Genomic DNA, 23,769 nt, shown 5'->3' with positions numbered 1-23,769 from the left:
ATTAGCATATTCATTATGCTAAGTAGCACACCTTTTATTCCCAATATGATCAAGCTTGCAGACTATATGTCATGTATGCTAGCTAGCAAGCATACATTCAAGTATAGTTTCTTACCAATCTCTGGGTGATTGGATGTCGTTGTGCTGCAAGGTTGCACAACCATGCGGTACGTATGCTTATTTTGCAGGAGAGAGCAGCACAGGTGGTCCGAAGGGAGCATGTAGCAGCAAAGCAGAGAAGGTGATAGTTATGCTCACAAGGGAGCTTGACCATTACAAGGAATGGTTGGACCTCAAGGGGCATACCACAACCAGTACACATGTTTGTTCCGATGTTGTCTTGCACCTCTCTATCCTTCATAAAACTAGCAAGGGCTAGATTAGTTAGGGCACTCTGGAGAAACTATCCCTGCAGCTTGGACTGCATGTGCATCAAAAGTTCAAGTTGGCTTTCAGAGTTCTGCACCTTGGATTTTGCAATGTCCACCTCAACCTACAAAACCAAGACAAAAAGAGCATGGTAAGTACATGAGTTAGTTGAGCACATGTACCAAACATAAAGTGCAGAGATGAAACTTACGGACACTTACCAATTTATAGGTTATGTCTATGTCACTATCTATGGGATCATCTATGGTGTCTTTGGTTGTCTCTATTCTAATTTCAAGCTCCATCTTTTGCCAGGCATCCACATCATTGCTTTGCAAGAGAGCCTGCAACTCCATCTCAGCTGCTTGCAACCTCTGTCTCATGGCCGTGACAATAGGATTGACCTTCGCATTTTTTGCATTCAAAGCCCTAGTAAGTTCTAGGGCCTCTTGCACATTGTTTAGATTCTGTTTATCATACTGTAGCTGTGTTTTCATATGAAGGACAACTGCCTTCATGCACTGCCATTCCTCCAACCCACAAAATGAAGAAGCTTCCATCTCCTGTCGACTATCTTGATGAGGCAGAAGTGTGGCCTTGGTAGATTTGGCAGTACTCTTTCCTGCCAATGCCATGTTCTCCTCGTAGATGTCAAAAGACTCATCCTCAATTTTGAAGTTGGAAGCTGAAGATTGCGTATTCTCCACTTGTTAACATGGCCCTCATAATAGCCCTTGTCTCGAGTATCCTGCAAGTATTGCACCGCAAACTCGGCCCAATTGAACCTAATGGCTATCCCGCTTGCAATCACGGCAGGAATGAATTCTTTCACGAAACCCTTTGCAAATCCAGAGGAAATTTCCATGTTGGTTGAGGCCTTCTGGTATACACTGTAGTGCAGTTTCATCATCAACTCATACATTTCGGTGTGGATGGTACTGCATTTGATGCGATACTGACTGGGATCCTTTGTTTGTTTGAACACACTGAACCATTCGGGATCAGTGACCTGCTCCCACCTAACCATTTAGGGATCTAAACCCTCCATGGAAAGGCCATAAGCAGCATTGAACTCTTCCAAAGTTGTACAGAATTTGTCCTGCATGGGGATCATGACCTTTGGAGTTTTCCATCGGCCTGCACACGTCAAAGGGAAATGTGATCAACTGTATTGCTCAAATGTATTGCATGAAAATGTGCTCCACTATATTGCATGGAAATGTGCTCAATTGTATTGCATGAAGCTTCATACAGAACCCGCACACGAGAGAGAGAGAGAGAGGGAGAGAGAGAGAGAGAGAGAGAGAGAGAGAGAGAGTACCCGAGTCATGCTTCTCCACCTTGGCTGCCTGCTTGAAATAGGATATTGGGGAACCTTGAGATGAAGATAGCTTTGCCCTTTTGCAGGGAGATTGAGAAGCAGAAGGGGTTCTGCGTTTTCTGCGTATAGGATGGGCAGTCAGCTCTTTGGAGCTCTTCTCTTCGAACTCCGAAGTCCCTTCCTGCTTAGCAGCTATTGCTGGCTGCTGAGGAGAACGCAAATGCCTTCCATGTGCCGCCTTGCTTGCAAGCTCCACGCTGCTCCGGCCCTTTCGCTTCATCACTTCCCCACTCTCTCCTCTGTAACGCCCACGGGTGCCAACAAACAACTTCAAAGACTAAATTCAATAGGCCACCACTTTTGATTATTCTATTGTACTTTTTACTTTAGGAGGTTTTAAATATGATTACTAATATAGTGACTTACATGCTTAAACTTATGCTAACTAGGTATGTTTGTTCACACATGTGAATTAGCATAAAAAACGTAGATGGGAAGGAAACTCAGTCGACCGCAGCTTAATAAAAGAGACTTTCCTGAATATTGACTAGAATTAAGTTATAAAAAGTAAGAAAAGTCAAGCCATGTGAAGCTGTGAAATGAAATGTGAAATTTAAAAAAAAACTCATTAATATATGTATGTGTATGTGTGTATCCATAGAATTTACTAGAATTATGCTTTCACTTTAGCATTTTTAAAAAATAGAATGCAAAAAAAGTAAAGACATGTCAGGATATGAAATGAAAGTGAAATAAACATTTAAAGTAAATCTCTATCATGCACTAAAAACAATGAAAGTCTCGCCAACCTAACACAACACTAAGGTTTTTTTTAGAAAGCAAAAAAGCGTACGTATGCAGCATGCGAAAAAGCCAGCGCAACCAAAAGAGTGCGAACAAAAGACAACTCCATATGGCGCAGCTTCCATACGATCTCTGTCTTGATTTCTCTCCTACCGCGTGACCCTTGTGGAGGAGGACTGATGTCCCCACGAGCGCCATGCTGAACAACATCGTCGAATTCTGCACAAGGTTTGAGCAGCCGACACAACAACAAAATTCACCATGGCCAAATATGATGGACAATGTCAAGCAAACATTTGCAGAGTTCCTGTTTCAAGTCCACATCCCTCATGGAAGGTGCGGGTCAAGCACTGAGCGAACTATTCTTTCGCCTTTTACTAAAGAATACCGTGCTCTGCCCACGTGAAGCACCATGGCGCTACCATTTTATTTTATTTTTTATTGGGGGGGGGGGGGGGGGGGGGGGCTTTCCCCTCACAATAGCAAGTGGCAAAATGAATTCGCTGGTTATGGCCATCTTTACTCTGGGTCACTGCCTACTTATACGTGTGGGCAGAAACCGAATGTGAAGCCTTCACAATTATGCAGGTAAGTTCCCCCAGTCTGATCATGAGATGGGTCGTCGATGTTGTTGTTTGCCCCATCACGAGGGTAATTACGTATTATCATTTCTGAGGGATACTTTCATGGATAGCAAGCAAGCTCAGGATTCCACTTATACCAGCGGTGCATGCACCAGTGCCTTGCTGTGTGGATGGCAAAGCGTCCTTCTAACCTCAAAATAAAGGCTACTTTGCCACCGTCGCAAATTCTCTCCGAGTGTTGCTCATGATGTCACCATGACATCCATAATCACCACCTTCATGGAACTGCTTACAAAAAATCTGTCATCGGCAGAGTGGGATCCCCTCTTTCAAATCAAGCAAGTACCCAGGGAGGGGGACTTGGTGTGGCAGAGTCTTCCTATCACTTGGAGCAATTTTACTCTTGCAAAATGAGGCTTTCTCCATGACTTAAATTCCAACCATAGCTTACACCGTCTCGCAGCACGTCTCCGATGGTGCAGACCAGCTTCCATGTACACTTTGACCAGAAAAGTGGTACGATGGCGTGCCACTCAAGCCAGCATCTCGGTGGGTGGCAGATCTGCCGGTGGTTGGCAAGTGGCAAAGTCCTGGTCGATCACATGGTGCCTCTGCCAGCTTAGCCCCAAAGTCACCAAGAGGGGAATCCTGGTACGCGTTTACTTGCACATCCCAAAAAGTCTTATCTATGAGTTTCCTCACCCCATCATGCAGGGAATTCCCCTCTCAAGGGCAAGAACCCCCCAACAGCCCCTCATGCTTCATTAACTACCACAAGACTCCCATTCTGCTTGTGCCTGAGGAGGGGAGGAGGCCAGAGATTCAGCATACTGTTGGTTAACAGATCGAGTTGCATTGCTCAAGGTACACGACTACCCAGGGCAGATTTATGTAGTGCTGTTGAGCAGCATATTCCTCCCCTTACCACTCACAGCAGTCCCCTTCGTATGCTTTGTTGTTCCTATGTCATCTGTGTCTCTGGAGTTAGAGGGGCTCTCATTGTATATCTTCAGGGGTTTTTTCACTACAGTCGATTTTGTATATTAGCCTATAGCCGTCATGATGTAACTCTTTACAGTTTTTAATGAATGGGAACCAGCCCACACCTTTTTTGCGTGGAGAGAGAAAGAGAGAGGAGGATGTGGATGCTGGAGATTATTCAAGGTTTTTTTGTAGGATACTCGGTGATTTTCTTAACTCATCCCTAGGCTACAGGTTAGACGCAGAGTTGGTGATGTTAATTTGGAGATTGCGGTTGAGGAGACTTTTCTCTTCAAGTCTTGGAGACTACAGCCTTGGGCATTGCATTGCTCTAGGATACACGACTATCCAGGGAAGATTTATGAATTGCTGTTGAGCGGCATATTCCTCCCCTCACCACTAACAACAGTCCCCTTTGTCTGCTCTGTTGTACCTATGTCGTCTATCTCTGGAGTTTTCCCCCTCAGAGAGGATTTTATTGTATATTTTCAGGGTTTTTTTTACTCCAGTCAATCTTGTATATTGGCCTACAGTCGCTATGATGTAACTCTTTACAGTGTTAATGGGAACCAGCCCACCTTTTGGGGGGGGGGGGGGGGGGGGGAGAGAGAGAGAGAGAGAGAGAGAGGGGGAGGGACAAGCCTTGCAAGCTTCTCCACCTCTTAAGGAGCCACAAAGACTGCCGACATTTTTTACTTCTCCAAGTTAAGTGTTGAAGTGTAGTTTTACGCAAAATTTACTAATTTTAGAAAAGTTTTATTTTTATTTTTGAGCTTTTCATGTAAATTGTGTATTTAGAAACCTTTTTTATAATGCACTGGTCTTCACATTTCTTTTCCGCAGCCAGCCGTCGTGCATCCTGTTGCATCATCATCTCCATCATCGACACCATCATCACGTCCATAGGAGTTGGTTCAACGCGTGGTATAGATGGTGATGGTGGTCGTGGATATGGAAATAACCCACTCGGGTTCATTACTTCTTCAAACTCTGAGATCTCACTTTCATGCGAAGTATCCATTTTGCTTTAGGTGACAACTTTGTTTCTGATATTGACAGTGTGAAATGCAGTAATCCCAATCTTGTATGGCAGATAAATAAAGGTGCCAAGAAAAGCTTCGGACAAATCATAGAGATTCGCTATATCTGTTTTTGCAGATTCTATTACACAATTTAGAAGGGGTGAGTCTCTTAATTCTGGCAACAAATAACCACTAGCGGACTTTGCAACGAGAGCGTTACCAAGGACAACATTCAATTTGTTTTCTCCCTTTGCATAGAGCCCCTTTATTGTCTGTCTTACATACTCTTCATCGATCGATTATTTAACTACCTCTAAGATATTCTTCATCGGCAATGAAGTCCTACATCATTAAAATAAACACAAACAAGTCACATCCTGAAGAAAAGTCATTAACGTTCGATTATTTAACTGCCTCTAAGATATTCTTCATTGGCAATGAAGTCCTACATCATTAAAATAAACACAAACAAGTCACATCCTCAAGAAAAGTCATTAACGATACTATACAAATACCATACCAACACCAAAAAATATCAAATTACTTTACATTTTCACAACAATTTTTTTCATAAGCAAGTTGACATGACAATAGATTCTTAAATAATTGATCTCACAAATAGTGCATAGTGCATCTTGAACCATATGTTGTGCAATTCTGGTGTGGTTTGGAGACAATCACGATCTAGATGCTAGGAGTTAGAATTCACTCTATTTCCAAGTGGCGATTGTCTGAACTCACTCAAAAGCACTACAACTCAATATAGCCACATTGGCCACACTGAATGAACTTCTCTCTCTCTCTCTCTCTCTCTCTCTCTCTCTCTCTCTCTCTCTCTCCCTCTCCTTCCTTTGATTTCCATCTCAAGGGTGGCTACTCGCTTGTGTGTGATCATGAATTTCCTTTTGCTTGGGGAAGAGGTCTTGTTTGTCATGGGAGGGGGGGACAAGCGGTGATTGGGGCTAGGAGCTGGCGATGGGGCTGGAGAAGATGATGAAAGGCAACAGGTCACGCGGACAAGAGAGAGCAGCCCACGCGACAGCAGGCTCACGAGAGAGAGAGAGAGAGAGAGAGAGAGAGAGAGAGAGAGAGAGGTTCATTAGGTGTGGCCAATGTGGCTATATTGAGTTGTAGTGCTTTTGAGTGAGTTGAGACAATCGCCACTTCGAAATAGAGCGAATTCCAACTCCTAGCATCTAGATCGTGATTGTCTCCAAACCACACCAGAATTGCACAACATATTGTTCAAGATGCACTATGCACTATTTGTGAGATCAATTATTTAAAAATCTATTGTCATGTCAACTTGCTTATGAAAAAAATTGTTGTGAAAATGTACAGTCATTTGATATTTTTTGGTGTTGGTATAGTATTTGTATAGTATCGTTAATGACTTTTCTTGATGATGTGACTTGTTTCTGTTTATTTTAATGATGTAGGACTTCATTGCCAATGAAAAATATCTTAGAGGCACCTAACAATCGATCGATGAAGAGTTTAAAGGGGCTGGCTCTATGCAAAGGGAGAAAACAAACTGGATGTTGTCCTTGGTGACGCTCTCATTGCAAAGTCCGCTAGTGGTTATTTGTTGCCAGAATTAAGAGACTCACCCCTTCCAAATTGTGTAATGAAATCTGGAGAAACAGCTACAACAAAGCTCTATGATTTGTCCGAAGCTTTTCTTGGCACCTTTATTTATCTGTCAGACAAGATTGAGATTACTACATTTCACACTGTCAATATTAGAAACAAAGTTGTCACCTAAAGCAAAACAGATACTTCGCATGAAGGTGAGATCTCAGAGTTTGGAGAAGGAGTAATGAACCCCAGTGGGTTATTTCCAGATCCACGACCACTATCAGCATCTACACCACGCGCTGAACCAACTCCTATGGACGTGATCATGGAGTCCATGATGGAGATGATGATGCAGCAGGATGCTAGGCAGCTGGCTGCGGAAAAGAAATGTGAAGACCAGTGCATTGCTATGAAGAGCAACCGCCTATCTTTGAAGGCTGAGAGAGAGGCATCTCGCCTAGCCTTGGAAAAGGAACGAATGGCTTCAGAGGCATCTCGCTCTACTTTGGAGGAGAGACATCTCGGATTGCTTCCGAGGATGAGCGAGAGGCGTCTCAAGATCGACGCATGCAAGATTGGTCCACAGTGTCCTCTCCACCCGACCCGAGTCATCCGATGCCACCAAATCATTAGGCAGATTAGGTAGTACCAACGACTCTAACTCTCCAGTCAAAGAGAAGTTGACATTTAGTAAGTGCGAAGGTAAGATGGTTGCATTAGTTTAGTGCTTATTTTGCGACTACTATGAAAACCGATAACAATAAAGTTTTGACGGTGACAATGTATCTATCTGAGGAAGCCATTAACTGGTATCAAGCATGGAAAGGAGAGAAACTCCGCTCACATAGTGAGATAGTTACCGGATCCGGTCCAGCTTTCCTCAAAATGGAGCCACTATCTTATGGTTGGGACGATTTTCAGGCAAAGCTGAAGGATCGCTTCATACCACCTGAGTATGTAAAGCGGTTCAAGGACGACTGGAGGGCCCTAAAGCAGAATGGCTCTCCGGCCATGCTGTCCTGTGCACATCTAACCCTATGTGTGCGTGGACAAGCTACTTCATGACATGGGTTTAGTTCAATAGATTAGGAAGTGTTCTTGCACTTTTGTGAGTCTGTTCGCAGACTGTACATGTCCAAACACTTAGAGTAGATGTATATCCTCTGGTTGCACATATCATGATCATCACATTTCGATCAAAACCCATCAGGAGCATACCAAGCACCTGCGCACAAACTTGTCCACATCCTTCTTGAGTCTCGGCCAAAAGAAGTATCTCTCTACCCCCTTTCATAGTGGTAGCAATGCCGCGGTGACCCGTAAAAGGCGGACAGTGGCATTCAGTCATAACCTTTTCCCTCAACAGCTGTGTAACGCACAACATGGTTTTCCTCATCAAGTAGCCATCCCGAATGGAATATCCTGCTACTATCTCCCCATCCCGTATCCGTGTGAAAATGTCTGCAAAATCTAGATCTGTGGCATACTGGTTGATCATATCCTCGAAGCTCCTATGATGTATCGCGGAAATAGCCAGAACCAACAGCTTCCGAGACAAAGCATCTGCCACCAAATTCTTCTGTCCTTGAACATGGACAATCTGGAAGTGAAACTGTGACAAGATGTTCGCCCACCGCATCTGCTTTTCCGATAGCTGCTTCTGTGACAAGAAGTAGCGTAAACTCTGATGGTCTATAAAGACAGTAAAGTCCGCTCCGAGTAGGTAGTGCCGCCATTGAGTAAGAGCATGGATAACCACCAAAATATCTCTCATAAATCTGTGCTGTCAATTCCGGCCTTGAGAACAATCGGCTCTCGTAAGCAATGACATGGCCTTCTTGCATTAAGACCACACCTAGACTACGACCACAAGCATCACAATATACTTCAAATGACTTCTGCAAGTCCGGCAAAGTCAAAATTGGTCCCGTAGTTAATTTCTCTTTCAAAGTCTGAAAGACAGTCACCTCTATGGGTCCCCACGAGAAAGGGACTCCTTTCTGTGTCAAGATATGCAAAGGGGAAGCAACCTCTGCAAACTTTCGAATGAACCGCATGTAGTACGAACACAATCCTAAGAAGATTCTAACTTCATGGACATTCTTCAAATTGGGCCAATTACGGATAGTCTCTATCTTGGCCGGATCCATTTGCACTCCTGGTGCTGACACAATGTGTCCTAAAAAGTGTATCTCTGGTAGGAAAAATTCACTTTTCTTTGCATTAATCACTAACTTGTGATCTCGTAATTCCTAAAAGACTTGAAGCAAATGATCTCTATGTACTGCCTCATTCTTGGAGAAAACAATGATATCGTCAAAGAAAGTGCCAACAAATAGCCTGTACTCTCGAAAAATTCTGCCTATCATCCGATTAAATGTCGCAGGAGCATTGGTTAGGCCAAAAGGCATCACCAAAAACTCAAATAACCCAAAAGTCGTCCAAAAGGCTATCTTGTAGACGTCTCCCGGCGCGATTCGAATCTGATGATATCCACTCTTCAAATCAATCCTGCTAAAACACGAGGATCCCTGTTATCTGTCGAGTATATCATCGATTTTAGGAATCGAAAATCTGTTCTTGATGGTGATTTTATTGAGAGCTCTATAATCGATGCACATTCTCCAAGATACGTCTTTCTTCAAAACCAACAACACTGGAGAGCAATATGATGAAGTACTAAGCTGGACAAGACCCTTTTCCAAGAGGTCTTTTACTTGGTTCATAATTTCTTCGTTTTGTGCTCGGCTCACACAATAAGGTGGCCCGTTCGGTGATGTGCTTCTAGGAATCAGATAAATGGTATGATCTTCAGGACGATCAGGTGGTAACTCGCCTGGCAGGCCCTCTGAGAAGCAATCGGCATGCGAGTGGAGAAAATTTTGGCGTTCTTTATCAAGTTCAGACATATTTGTCCTATCCTCATCACTCAACTCTTTCAAAAAGATCGAGTAAACAAACAGATTGGATTTCATTAACTTTGAAATGGCCGAAGCCGATACAATAGGGACAAACTCGCCCTTAAGTTTAATGTCAAGTACAATGGTTCTGCCCTTCTCTGTGGTCAATGTTGCGTTCCTCGCCAGATAGTCGACCACGGCGTTGTTCTTGTGGTACCAGGGAATTCCCAAGAGAACATCACAACCTTCCAAAGGCATTATGTAACAGTCCTCATGCCCCAAATACCCCTGACAATGCAACCGAAGTTTGCCAATGACAAGTGTAATGGTTACGTCCCTGACGGGTGCCGCTAGAACTGCCTCCACAAGTGGTTCAATCCGATTGGGAGTGATCTCGAGCTGCGCCGCCGATTCCGGTGAAATGAAGTTGGTCTTGGCTCCTCCATCAAAGAAGATCAAGGCTTCTTGGCCTTTCATTTTGTCCCAAGCTCGGCAAAGTTCTGTACTCTCGTCCACCGTGCTGGGATCGGTACCCACGCAATCTGGAACCAGTCATGTTTTCATCTTGCCTTTTCTTCCACGTTCCTCAGCTGCTCTTGAACTCTCAGGCCTTTCGTCGTCCTTGTCGTTCTGTTCTTTCTGTGCCTTTTTAGGACACTTCGCGGAGATATGTCCAGTTTCCCCGCATCCAAAGCACTTCCCTTCCTTGATGTAGCGAGCTCGCTCCTGAGGAGTAAGCTTGGATCATGCATCTTTCTTGTCTGGGTTGCTCTTCCTCTTTCTACTTTCATTTGTCGAAGTCTATTCCGCTCTTTGTGTCATGATCTCATCGGTGGGGTAGGTCAAACTGCCAAAGTGAATGGCAAAACCCCGCTTCGCATGACTCATCAACTCCTGAATGGAAGCTGACTTTTGTTCCAAGCAGTGATCTCGGATCTCTGTAGGTAGACCCAAGGTGCTCAATCTGTTCCTTGAACGAGATCTTCTTAAATGAAGAGGCGGGTAGAAAAGAGCTCTAGAATCTCTCGCAATAAGCGTCCACTGTATCCTTCTTGGTCATCCGAAGATGGTTCCAAGCAGTTTGTATATCACGTTCATACTCTCGAGTCAGCCAAGAAGAAATAAAAAGCCTCTTGAATTTCAGCCATTTAACTGGTGCAGTCTTGCTTCATAGAAGCGTGGACCACCAAGTTCGAGCATTCCCCTTAAAGTAAGAGGCAGCTCTCCGAATCTTAGAGTGCTCTGAGTAACGCCCTCTGGCGAAAGCGATGTCAAACTGCTGTACAAAAGACAAAGCCTTCGAAGCATCTCTATAACCAGAAAACGTGTCAAATTTAATTGACTGTCCACCTTCCTTAAACTCTCGGACTTTGTTGCTTTTGTCTTCCAGAAAGTCATACTGGTTGGCTTTATAAAAATTCTTCTTCTTTGAATAAAAGTTGTTGTCATCAGAGTCTGAACTATCTGTAGACGAGTTCTCTGTAGAACTGTCACTCACGGGGCGAGATTTAGACTTCTTTGGCTTTTTCTTGCCCTTTCTGAAGCGTTGCTTTTTGCTTCGCTTCTTGCCTTTTCGGTCTTCTTCGCTCAAGTCAGATGAGCTAGAAGAACTGTCAAATGAAGAAGAAGAAGAAGAAGAAGAAGAAGAATTGGGTACTCCTTCAAATCGAGCACGGTTCTTCTGTTTCTTTCCCTTTTCAAATGTCGACTGACGACCCAAATAGCCCGGGAATTCAGTGCCTTTCTTTTGCTTTTTGCCGTGCTTTTCAGCTTTGTTTTGTGCGTCAAAAAACTGAGCAATTCGTGCATCAACCACCTCTTCTAATTCCTTCTCTGTATACTTCTTGGGAGTAGGAGGTTTCTTGAGAGCGGGTTTTGGGGGTGATGTTGTGGTTTTCTGCCACTGCGTGTGGACCTCGCTCATATATTTTGCCATTTTCGGGTCCTTGGCAAAATTAAGCATCATCTTTGTTGAATCTCCGATCAATTGTTGACGCTCCAACTCTCGACGCTCCGCCTACGTAGGCAGAGGCGGGCCATACTCCTTGCCGGAATCTTTGTTGTGATCTCTTCCCGCATCTCCAGATGCAAAGGGAGTCAACTGATCTTTGCCTGAAGCCATAGGTGTCGCGAAAAAAAATTTGGGTTCGGATTTCCCGTAGAAGAGAAATCGGTCGTGCTCTGATACCACTGTAACAGACTTGGACACTCCACGTCAAGAATCTAGCGCGATAGCACCAAATAACCACTTCAAAACAGTTCACAGTTCACAATTAATTTTACACTGGCCCGGCTGAGTTCCGTACCTAGAGATATTGGCCCCAAAGACTGGCGTCCCTTTCGGTATTTCTTTTTGTATTAATCTGAGTTCAAAGTACAAGAGTGCGGGCAGGCACTCACACTCAGACTTTGCATCCAAATGCTCTGAGTTGTGAGGCCCTGCCCATGTATTTAAAAGTAGAAGGGATGCCAAAAGCAGAGCCCCAAAAGCTTCTTTTAAAAGTTGCCCATAAAAACTGCCTCTGAAGGCTTTCAAAATAAAGCAAAGGCCCTTTCTCCCTCTTTCTCTTGCTTAATGTAGAAATAAAGCAATCTAAAAGCTTCCAACGTAGGCTTTTCAGCGTAGCCAAAAATCAACCAAAAAAAACAAATGCCGTACGCTGCTCATCTCCGCAAAGGGAGCCGCGAAGTCCAGGCGTCCGTACGGCTGCCACATGTCAGTCCCGCCAGCGTGTAATCCGAAAATTACGCAGCCACGTCATCCTTTCCGCTTGCTACGTCGGCCTGCAACAGAGAGTGTATGTGTGTGTTGTGGGTACGCAATGTCAAAGGTTTGTGGCATTGTTTCTCTTTTCACTCATTGAGAGCGGACCATGCACTTAGCGGCCGGCCAATCGACGTGAGGTGGGAAAAAGCAACCTTGGTGTGAGCGCAAGGCCGCCAAGGGGTGCGCCCGTGGGAAAGAGAAGAGCTCGGATAAGAGAAGATTCTTCTCTAACACGGATTGCAAGCTAAAGAAAGAACCTCAAGAACCTCAAGACCCCCAAGAACCACAAGACCCCAAGTTCCTCGTGAACTTAAGAACCCAAGACTTCAGTGTATGGTCATCACCCGAAGTGAAATGGATACTTTGCATGGAGGTGATGAGCATAGAAGAGGCGAAGAAGAATTTTCCCCACCAGGAGGTTTTTCCGACCCTCCCCCCTCCCCATCTACGCCAAGGATTGCACCAAGTCCTATGGAGGCTTTTCTCAAGATGATGATGGACAGAAAGTTAGAACGCGAAGAAAGAAGAAGAGAAAGAAAGACAGAATTGGATCGTGAACACGAAGAAATAATGGCAGCATTAGAGCGTGAGCGCGAGCAAGCGCGCTTGCCAGAAGCGCAGAGAGCCCAACACATGCAAGAGTTGTTCCGACTCTTTTCTAGTGTGCAGGCGCAGATTGACAAGAATCAGGAGCAGGAGACTCTCTCAGTCTTTTCTTCTCCAAAGCACGCCACACATGATTTGCATGATAATGATAAGCATGATGATTTGCATGATCAAGATGTGATTATTCACAAGCATGATGCTTTGCAGGATAAAGCTGTGATTGTTCACAAGGATGATGGTTTAGTTGATACTTTTTCTAGTGAAGCTAACCTCATTGCAGATTTGATCGCTCACGAAGAACTGATCTTGGCTCTCGAGTCTAGGTCCAAAGAACCCCCACAAGAAGTATTATGTGTTCGAATGATTAGTCAGCACGCATTGTTCGAGTGTTTCATTTGTGATGTTTTCCTATATTTTAGTCACCGTCCTTATGTGATCCTTTTTCATAGGCATGCCATATTGCACGATGAACACGATTCACTCATGAATGAGCACAGATGTATGCGGATTACTCATGAAAAGATGAAAAGTTTGCATTCAAGGAATTCACATTCCACGTCTCTTCCTGCCCTTTCTCCCTCTCTTTTTTTCCGAGAAAAAGATCCTTCTATTAGTTAATGAAACTGCCCATAGGGCTACAACCACCTCTTCAAGAGAGGGCTACAACAACCATGATGGGGAGACTCTCCCAATGAAAAAACAGCATATGTACAATGAGGCTAAATCAAGAGATGGGAGGAGGAAAAAGCCACACAGGTGGTCGGTAGTGCCATCGGAGTACACCCTGGACCATGGTGTAGAAAGGCCCAGGACGCCAGAGTCGAAGGAAAGCCTCTCTGCGCTCCCGCATGCGGTCGGAGCTTCCCTATAGTCTCTTGAGCTGTCCTCTGAGAGTGTGGATCAGCTCTAGCCAAAGATCACGAACAGTCTTTGCTGGTGGCACAAGGTGAGCCTCAAAGATGCGAAAGCAACGGGCCCGCCAGATGAACCAGAGTGTCAGGCCACTGATGAGCTCCCAACACTCCTCTCTCTCACTGCACCACTCCTGTGGAGTAAGCTTTGTGGCAGGCTGGAGTGTAGGTCGCCGCCCCTGTATCACTATCATCCTGTTGGTGGAAGATAGCTCAAACTGAAGTGTTGGGCCCGTGAGGGTGGACCAAGCCGCTGCTCCACAAGTGTACTGTCGAGCCGTGGAGAGAGCAGGCATCAACCGAAGGACACGAAGCCACACCTGTTGTGCCAAAGGACAGTCCCAAAGACAGTGACGCTGACTCTCCACAAGATGGTCACAAGCTGCACATGCGGCCGAGAGACCACTATGCACTAGCCAGCTCCCAACTACTGTATCTCTGTGTGTGACCAGCCACTGAAACAAGGTGACGCGCCTCGGCTGTCTGGAGTCCCACAACCTCTCCTCAAAAGGCTGCCAAGAACTCAGTTGTGAGGCCCTCCTCCTGCCAATGAGGTGCTGCAGCGGGGCGAGCCTCTCTGTGTGCTGCTAGTATGTGACGTCCCAGTCGAACAGTGTACTGAAAGAAGGGGACACCTGGGTGGTCTGCAGAAGAGAAAGGGTCCCTCCAAAGCCACTCCGCAGGATCCCACTGTGCTCGTGCCAGTGGACAGCACTCCCAAGCCCACAGTCTCCAGTGTCCAGTCTCAAGAGCTGTTGGGTCTGGATCAAGGATACAAGTCCTCCCACAGAGGCCTACCACTCGGATCCTCTGAAAACAGCACTCTACCATCTGCGGGGCCTCTACTGCAACTCGCTGTAAGCGTCCCTCACCCTATAACTCAAAAAAAGGGAATGAAACAGTCTCTGAACAGGCCCGGACTGAGATGAGAACCTCCAGTCGTGTGAAGGCTCCCCTCCACCTGGGTGCTACTGGCTCGAGAGGTATGAGCCACTCAGCTGGAACTACTTCTGAGATGTCCTGGCACATACTCTACACCCCTCTCATGCCCTGTAGCTGGAAACCTGCAACTCCTCTGACAAGCCCGAGAACTCTAACCAGTCACCTAAAGAGCGCGCTCGACCCGCTGCCATGGGACCCCAGGAAACATGAGGCCGACTACCAACCAAGTGGCCTCTCTGAGTGCTAACCATGGGGTTCCAAACAAGGGGCTTCCATGGGCGCTCCTCCATGCAAGTAGGTTGTTGCTGCTCTAGGCCTCGCTGCAAGTGCTCCCAAGATCGAAGCAAACTCACAGTGAAGCGGTCCTCGAGTCTCCTGCTCAAACCAACTCTGCGCATCTCTGTGAAGATCCATCTGGTCGAAGGTCGCCAGGGGCCTCCAGCCTAAGGCACCCTAGCACGAAGCTGTTGTAGCAAGAACTCCTTCCAGGGCTCCTCACCTGGAAGAAGTCCTCTCACTATGAACTTCCCAAGAAGGGCTCTGCTCTGCTGTGCTGGGTCAATGATCCCAAGTCCTCCTTGTGAACACGGAAGAGTGATGACCTGCCAAGCCACTTTGGCTCGGGCTATCTGAGTGTCACGTCCTGACCAAAGGAAGTTCCTGATCAGCCTCTCTACCTGGCTGATACAAGAACTCGAGAAGATCCAGTAAGAAGTGATGTACCACATAGTCGCCAACAACACCTGGTTGGCCACTACTACTCTGCCAGCCAAAGAAAGTCGTGTTGAGCTCCAGTGTAACAACTTCCTCCTGATAGACAGGAGGAGGGGAGCAATCTGCTGCTCGGGAGACAAGTCCAGACCAACCTGATAGCCCGAGTACCGAACTGCACTCCCTGGGGGAATCCACCTAAAACCCTCTCCTAGCATCCAATCGGGCACAGGAGCACTACCAACCGAGAAAGCCACTATCTTTCTCCAGTTGATCAGTGCGCCAAATGCACAACAGAAGGTCAAAAGAGCCTGCTCACACCTATGAAGGTTGGCCTCCTAGCCATCCAAGTACAAGGCTGAGTCGTCAGCAAACTCAGCGTCCAGAAGCTCATCTCCTAGAATAGGAAGTGCTAAGCCCTGCAAACCAACCTGCTGCGACACCAAGAACCTTCTCATCGCCTCAGCATAGAACAGAAAGAGGAAGGGGGCAAGAGGGCAGCCCTGTCTGACCGAACGTGTGAGCATGAAACGATCTCCTCTACCTCCTGACAAAAGTACCTGACTATGTGCTCGTCTGTACAAAGCTGACACCCCTCTGATCCAAGCATCTGAGAAGCCCATCCTGCGTAGAGTGCCCTCCAGAAAGTCCCAGTCAACTCTGTCGTAGGCCTTCTCAAAATCGAGAAGAAGAATCACCAAATCCTCACCACGAAGCCTCGCAAGGACAGAAGCCTCCCAAAAAGTAAAGATGTTGTCAAGGATGCTACGCTCCTTGACAAAACCAGTATGGGTCCCATGTATAAGGCTCTCAAGGAGTGGCTGGATCCTCAAACTCAAATCCTTGGCAAGAATTTTGTAGACTGAGCTGAGGATGGTGATGGGGCGCCACTGTCGAATCTCATCCAAGGAGCCACCCTCCTTGGGAATGAGATAGATCAGACCCTCACTCATGCTGTCAGGCATCTCTCCTGAGTGCAAGATGTACTGGAAAGCACTACAGAGATCAGGGCCAAGCAAGTCCCAGTACTCCGAGAAAAAACTGGGAGTCAAGCCATCCTCACTTGGACAGCTACCATGGGGGAGTGCACTAAGAGCCGTGTGCAACTCCTCAAGCTGAAGTGGAAGCTCAAGTCTCTGGCGCATCTCCTCAGTCACAAGGCAAGGCATTTGCGCCCACACCTCCTCCCTGCATGCATCCTGACTCTCTGACTGCGGCTCTGCAAATAGTAACTCACGGTAGAAGTCAGTAGCAACTGCACACATGTCCTCTGGCTCAGAAGCAACTGACCCGTCAGGCCTCCTCAACTCACTGACCTTGGCATGCGTATGCCGAGGTCCCACTACCTCGAAGACGGCACCAGTCACTCTGTCACCCACCTGCGTCCACTGAGATGCCTGTCGGTGAAAAGCAAACTCATGGCACCACTCCTCTGTGCTACCAAGCTCTTGGCGAGCCTGCTGTAGCTGCTCCTCCAACCAAGGACTATCTGGATGCTGCTCCTGCATCCTCTGCAAGGAAGCAACGCCCCGTCTCAGACGCTGCTCCTCTCTCGCTGCAGTCAGACGAGTCAAGGACTCCTGGAGAAAAAAACGACTAAGCTGAGCTAGTCCTGAGGCCACTCTGTCAGCAGGAGAGTCCTGCATGTCCAAGCTCTCTGTCCAAAGAGCCTCTACTCGCTCTCTAAGTGTAGAGTCTAGTAGGACCCTCTCAGGGATGCGTAACATCGTGCTCCCCCGCCTCTGCCTATCTGTCACTGTCAGCATCATTGGTGCATGGTCCGAGAAGAAAGTCCCTGCCAGTATGCAAACTGTCCCACCCGAGTCACAGAAAAAGTCACTAGTGTAGAAGCGATCCATCCGTGATAGATTCACTTCTCCCACTCTGCGGTCCGAACGAGAGAAGGCCAGGCTGTCAGGGGGCCTCACAAAGCTAGAGTGATGCCATACATCCAAAACCCTTAGTCATACAAAACCTCTCCCAAGCTGCCAGCTCAACTCCCTGCACAGTAGCGTGGCTACCACCAATCCTGTCAGAAGGGCCCTCCAACATGTTGAAGTCACCCCCAATGCACCACTGCTCTGCTTGCGGCAGAGACTCAACAATCTGTGACCAAAACTCTGCTCGTGCACTCGCCACATTGGGCGCATATATGTTCAGGTAGCCCACAAGGCAGCCCTGAACCTGCATAGGGATCGACTGAGCCCTACCTGGCACAATAATCCCTCTGCCCACAATGGCCTGCTGTAGAGACTTCACAATAGTCACACATACCCCACCCTGGATACCTCTAGGTCCAAAAGCAGGTGACCAAAAAGTCTCATAGCGACCACGCAAAATCTAACCACAACGCTGAATGCGGCTCTCACAAAGATGATGCTCCTGCAGCATAAGAATGTCAATCTCACCACCCACAAGGCATCTTTGCAACTCCTGACGCAGCCGACCCCTTTGTCGTTGAAACTGGGGCCCTCCTAATCCCTGCACACTCCATGAGATGATCCTCATGGAGTCAGTGACAGAAAACAGATGCTGCAGCAGCAGCCAACCTCGCTATCTTTGAGGCCGGTTTGGATGGGGAGTAATCCGCATCCGAACGACCTCTAGACAAGCGCGCAAGAAGTGGCTGTCCCGCCGAGGCCTAAGCCGAGCGTGCAGCTCTAAGGGCTACATCCTCTGTCCAAGAATCCTCATGCACGAAAACATAACATGGGGGGGCACTGAGTGTCAGCAAACAAGTGTACCACAATGTGCCTGCAACCTGCTGCATCTGGAGGTGTCACACTGAACTTGGCAAGAGGCCAAAGTGTCTGTACCAGATCTGTCACTGCTAAGTCCCCTGTGTGAGAACTCAATAGCCTGTGTCTAGAGCCAGTCCAGGACTGTGTGATGGGTCCACTTTGTGGTATCCCTACCACACAACGGAAAGGAGAAACCCACCGCTGTGTCCAGGGCCTCACTACCTCTAGCTGCAAGAAAGAAAACGTGGACCCGAAAGCTGGCCTCCTCCAAGTCGGAAGAGGAATCACCCAGAAACCTAGTGAAGCTGTAATCGAAGAAATCCCAGCGTCTGCGAATGTCGAAGCTAGTCAGACCTTTGGGGATCACTGCAAAGGGAGAAGTGAGCACCAGAAAAGGCGGCCTCAAGTGGGGCTGTCCCTCACGAGCCACACGGCTCGTAGCGAAAGCACTACCAAGAGAACGCCTAGCGGCAAAAGCGTGGCCAGTACCCTGTGTCTGAGAAGGAGTTGCGGAGGGGTCCGGAGACGAGCCTGTGGGTCCCATCGAGGAAAGGGGAGGGGCGGGGGGCAAAGGTGGAGGTGGGGGGGAGGGAAGGAGGCGGGGGAGGCAGGGCGGCAGCGGCTGAGGGGGGAGGAGGCAGTTGTGGAGGAAAAGAAGTGGACGGGGCCTCCTTAGGCTGGTCCTACTGAAGGGGGTCGAAACGGTTCCCAGTCGGAACCCAGTGTTGCTGAGCTGCAGCAAATCGGCCACCAGGTGGAGCAGTGGGGTGAGCTCTCCCCTGACGGCGGCGGCTAGGCACCTGCTGCCAACCATCAGCTGGCTGGTCACTAGTCTCTGTCGAAGTACCAGCCTGTGTATCCTGTGTACCTGGCTGCTTGGCCTGCTCAGCCTTGGGTGGCTGCGCATGCGCTGTGGGTCGAGGTCTCTTGCGAGGACAGGCCTTTGCCATATGGCACATCTGTATGCAAATGAAACACTAGTTTGGAAGACCCGAATACTCCACACTCTGTTTAATCCATCCCGCACTCACCCTAGGCAGAAGTACCACCTTGGGGAAGGAGTGTGTGTCACGAACAAGAACCCGCACAGTAGGTAAACCTGCGGCCTTGGCCACAACTGAAGCTGCTGTGTGTGGAGACTCTGAAACTGTCCCGAACATGGAACCAATTCTGGGTAGGAGGGGATGGTACTCTCGCCTCAGGCCTGGAAAGCAAACCAAAATCGGCAAGTCTGCCTCCTCCTCGAGCACATCTGTAGTAGGGTCAAAGCCGTGATGCCAACATCGGAAGTAGGCTCGAGTTGCTCTGATCACAAGCGGGCTCATCGAGATGACTTTGGTCGCCATGTTTGCAGACTCAAACTCGACCTATTAATACCCTCTCTCGAGGATCTGGATATGTGTAATCTTGCCCACATTGGAGAGAAGCAGGGCCTACAGTAAATCCCGAACTTCGCCCCGACTGGGCCGAGTGCTAATGATTTTATAGATAACCGAAGTGGCCTACAAACATTCCACTTCAGCCATCAAGCTCGCTTGCTCTTCTGGCGAAAGAGCAAGTCGAAGGGTCGGCTCCGTGGTGTCGGGCGAGGGGGCTGCTGTGGAGTCCCTCTCAGGTGGAGCAGAAGCCGCCATTCTATGTCTGTTGCTGAGTCGAGGAGGACGTTGGCGTTGAGGCGCTCACCAGGAAAGTGAAGATAACAGCCTGGGGTTGCCTGCGAGCCGACGGCGTGACTCGAGGGGGATAGGGCGAGGCAAATGCAGCGGGGGAAGGGGCATGCGCAGGGGGGGGGGGGGGGGGGTGGAAGGGTGGGGGAAAGTTGAGGCTGGATGAGGCGGGCGATTGAGGCTCGTTGAGGCTGGTGCTACGCGCTAAACTGCGAGCTGGGGCAGAGCACATGCAGCGGTCAGGCAGGGCAGCGCGCTAGGGGGCTGAAGGGGGGAGCGATGGCACGAGGGGGAGAGCGGGGGCAGCAGCGAGCTTTTGTGTGTCCTGCTTCTTCTCACCCTTTCTCCCTCTTTCTCTTGCTTAATGTAAAAATAAAGCAATCCAAAAGCTTCCAACGTAGGCTTTTCAACGTAGACAAAAATCAGCCAAAAAAAACAAATGCCGTACGCTGCTCATCTCCGCAAAGTGCGCCGCGAATTCCAGGGGTCCGTACGGCTGCCACGTGTCAGTCCCTCTAGCGTGTAATCCGGAAATTCTGCAGCCACGTCATCATTTCCGCTTGCTACGTCGGCTTGCAACAGAGAGTGTATGTGTGTGTTGTGGGTACGCAATGTCACAGGTTTGTGACATTGTTTCTCTTTTCACTCATTCAGAACGGACCCTACACTTAGCGGCCGGCCAATCGACGTGAGGTGGGAAAAAGCAACCTTGGTGTGAGCGCAAGGCCGCCAAGGGGTGCGCCCGCGGGAAAGAGAAGAGCTCGGGTAAGAGAAGATCCTTCTCTAACACAGATTGCAAGCTAAAGAAAGAACCTCAAGAACCTCAGGACCCCCAAGAACCTCAAGACCCCAAGTTCCTCGTGAACTTAAGAACCCAAGACTTTAGTGTATGGTCATCACCCGAAGCGGAATGGATACTTTGCATGGAGGTGATGAGCATAGAAGAGGCGAAGAAGAATTTTCCCCACCAGGAGGTTTTTCCGACCCTCCCCATCTACGCCAAGGATTGCACCAAGTCCTATGGAGGCTTTTCTCAAGATGATGATGGACAGAAAGTTAGAACGCGAAGAAAGAAGAAGAGAAAGAAAGACAGAATTGGATCGTGAACACGAAGAAAGAATGGCAGCATTAGAGCGTGAGCGCGAGCAAGCGCGCTTGCCAGAAGCGCAGAGAGCCCAACACATGCAAGAGTTGTTCCGACTCTTTTCTAGTGTGCAGGCGCAGATTGACAAGAATCAGGAGCAGGAGACTCTCTCAGTCTTTTCTTCTCCAAAGCACGCCACACATGATTTGCATGATAATGATAAGCATGATGATTTGCATGATCAAGATGTGATTATTCACAAGCATGATGCTTTGCAGGATAAAGCTGTGATTGTTCACAAGGATGATGGTTTAGTTGATACTTTTTCTAGTGAAGCTAACCTCATTGCAGATTTGATCGCTCACGAAGAACTGATCTTGGCTCTCGAGTCTAGGTCCAAAGAACCCCCACAAGAAGTATTATGTGTTCGAATGATTAGTCAGCACGCATTGTTCGAGTGTTTCATTTGTGATGTTTTCCTATATTTTAGTCACCGTCCTTATGTGATCCTTTTTCATAGGCATGCCATATTGCACGATGAACACGATTCACTCATGAATGAGCACAGATGTATGCGGATTACTCATGAAAAGATGAAAAGTTTGCATTCAAGGAATTCACATTCCACGTCTCTTCCTGCCCTTTCTCCCTCTCTTTTTTTCCGAGAAAAAGATCCTTCTATTAGTTAATGAAACTGCCCATAGGGCTACAACCACCTCTTCAAGAGAGGGCTACAACAACCATGATGGGGAGACTCTCCCAATGAAAAAACAGCAGATGTACAATGAGGCTAAATCAAGAGATGGGAGGAGGAAAAAGCCACACAGGTGGTCGGTAGTGCCATCGGAGTACACCCTGGACCATGGTGTAGAAAGGCCCAGGACGCCAGAGTCGAAGGAAAGCCTCTCTGCGCTCCCGCATGCGGTCGGAGCTTCCCTATAGTCTCTTGAGCTGTCCTCTGAGAGTGTGGATCAGCTCTAGCCAAAGATCACGAACAGTCTTTGCTGGTGGCACAAGGTGAGCCTCAAAGATGCGAAAGCAACGGGCCCGCCAGATGAACCAGAGTGTCAGGCCACTGATGAGCTCCCAACACTCCTCTCTCTCACTGCACCACTCCTGTGGAGTAAGCTTTGTGGTAGGCTGGAGTGTAGGTCGCCCCCCCTGTATCACTATCATCGTGCTGGTGAAAGATAGCTCAAACTGAAGTGTTGGGCCCGTGAGGGTGGACCAAGCCGCTGCAAGATCTATAGATGACTTTGTGTTGCTTTCGGTGCGGCCCAAAGAAGCAAGCGTTGTAGACCTTTCTGAAGTTCAAGTGTCGCACGACCCACGCATCAGAGTGGGCCGACGAAGAGTCCTGAATAGGATTCCATACGATGTTGGTGATCTCCCTCGACGCCATATAGTTCGGTACCAGTACCTCACTTTGAAAAGGAGGGGATGTCACATGCACATCTAACCCTATGTGTACGTGGACAAGCTACTTCATGACATGGGTTCAATTCAGTAGATTAGGAAGTGTTCTGACACTTTTGTGAGTTTGTTCGCAGACCGTGCATGTCTAGACACTTAGAGTAGATGTACATCCTTTGGTTGCACACAGCATGATCATCAAATTTCTATCAGAACCCATCAGAAACGATAAGCACGGTGGTAAGAACACTTCTTCTTCTACTTCTTCTCTGTCTTTTCAATCTCCCAATGCACCGAAAGCACAGAACAACTCATCTAAAAGAAAGGTTGTGACTTGGGTAGCAATTGTGTGGACACCTGACGGAAAAGCCGATGAGAAACCTTGTGTCCAGTCCTCAAACATGTCTTGCATCGACTACTTAAGAACCCTCTACTCAATCCCCACAATGAGCTGAAGTCCTAGCATTCCACATTACCAAAAAGGTAGGTGGTGATCAATCCTCCTCCATACTAGACAATGGAAGATACCAAAACCAAGTAAACTCCAACCAGACCAATCTCCCCAAAGATCTGTCAAATGGAATATGTCAAGATGTATGTACTCAATGGACCAATCAAGTGGAATAAGTGCTTAAGAATCTACTCATAGACTACATGATAGGCTAAGCATAAATCCTAGGGTCAATCGTGTATCAACTGGAACATAAACCGAGTCACCGGCGTTGCATAACACAACAATGTAGGGCCTCCTCTTACTGTATACTTTATCACAATGAGGTCAACCTATAAAGGCCCTGCTCTTATCCTGTCCATGTGTCCATGGGACAGGAGAAAAAGAACTGTGCTAGCAACCACATGGAAAATGGGACCTCTGGAGGAGACAGAGTAGAAGTATCCCCTCTCCCTCCTAGGCCTTTGCTCCTACAGAGAGAGGAACTGTAGCAGGTATCTCAAAAGGCTCCTTAAGAGGTGGGGAAGATTGCAAGGCTTGTTCCTCTCTCTCTCTCTCTCTCCCCCGCAAAAAAAGGTGGGCTGGTTCCCATTCATTAAACACTGTAAAGAGTTACATCATAGCGACTGTAGGCCAATATACAAGATCGACTGGAGTAAAAAAACCCTGAAAATATACAATAAAATCCTCTCTGAGGGGGAGAACTCCAGAGACAGATGACATAGGTACAGCAGAGCAGACGAAGGGGACTGTTGTTAGTGGTGAGGGGAGGAATATGCCGCTCAACAGCAATACATAAATCTTCCCTGGATAGTCGTGTATCCTAGAGCAATGCAATGCCCAAGGCTGTAGTCTCCAAGACTTGAAGAGAAAAGTCTCCCCAACCACAATCTCCAAATTAACTCTAAAACAATATC

At 47.7% G+C, this 23,769-nt stretch overlaps 1 protein-coding gene and 1 non-coding gene across 2 annotated transcripts; one reads left to right on the top strand and one right to left on the bottom strand.

The window, feature by feature from the left end:
* Positions 1–403: 403 nt before the first annotated feature.
* On the bottom strand, positions 404–4,611 carry LOC147437144 (uncharacterized). Its single transcript, XM_086486519.1, has 5 exons — positions 2,544–4,611; positions 1,691–1,989; positions 1,487–1,506; positions 591–713; positions 404–493 (listed from the first exon to the last, which is right to left on the bottom strand). Exons 1-5 carry the CDS (start codon positions 2,702–2,704, stop codon positions 404–406), a joined length of 693 nt encoding a protein of 230 aa, XP_086342645.1. The 5' UTR covers positions 2,705–4,611.
* Positions 2,828–2,945, top strand: LOC147437145 (U5 spliceosomal RNA). Its single transcript, XR_015185000.1, has one exon. It is a non-coding gene; the product is annotated as a U5 spliceosomal RNA (small nuclear RNA).
* Positions 4,612–23,769: the final 19,158 nt, after the last annotated feature.

This window comes from Adiantum capillus-veneris, chromosome 17 (genome assembly GCF_014529385.1).
Source record: "Adiantum capillus-veneris isolate H3 chromosome 17, ASM1452938v2, whole genome shotgun sequence".
Classification (NCBI taxonomy): domain Eukaryota; kingdom Viridiplantae; phylum Streptophyta; class Polypodiopsida; order Polypodiales; family Pteridaceae; genus Adiantum; species Adiantum capillus-veneris.
The sequence above is the reverse complement of the archived record's forward strand: the minus strand, read 5'-3'. Positions and strand labels throughout refer to the sequence as shown.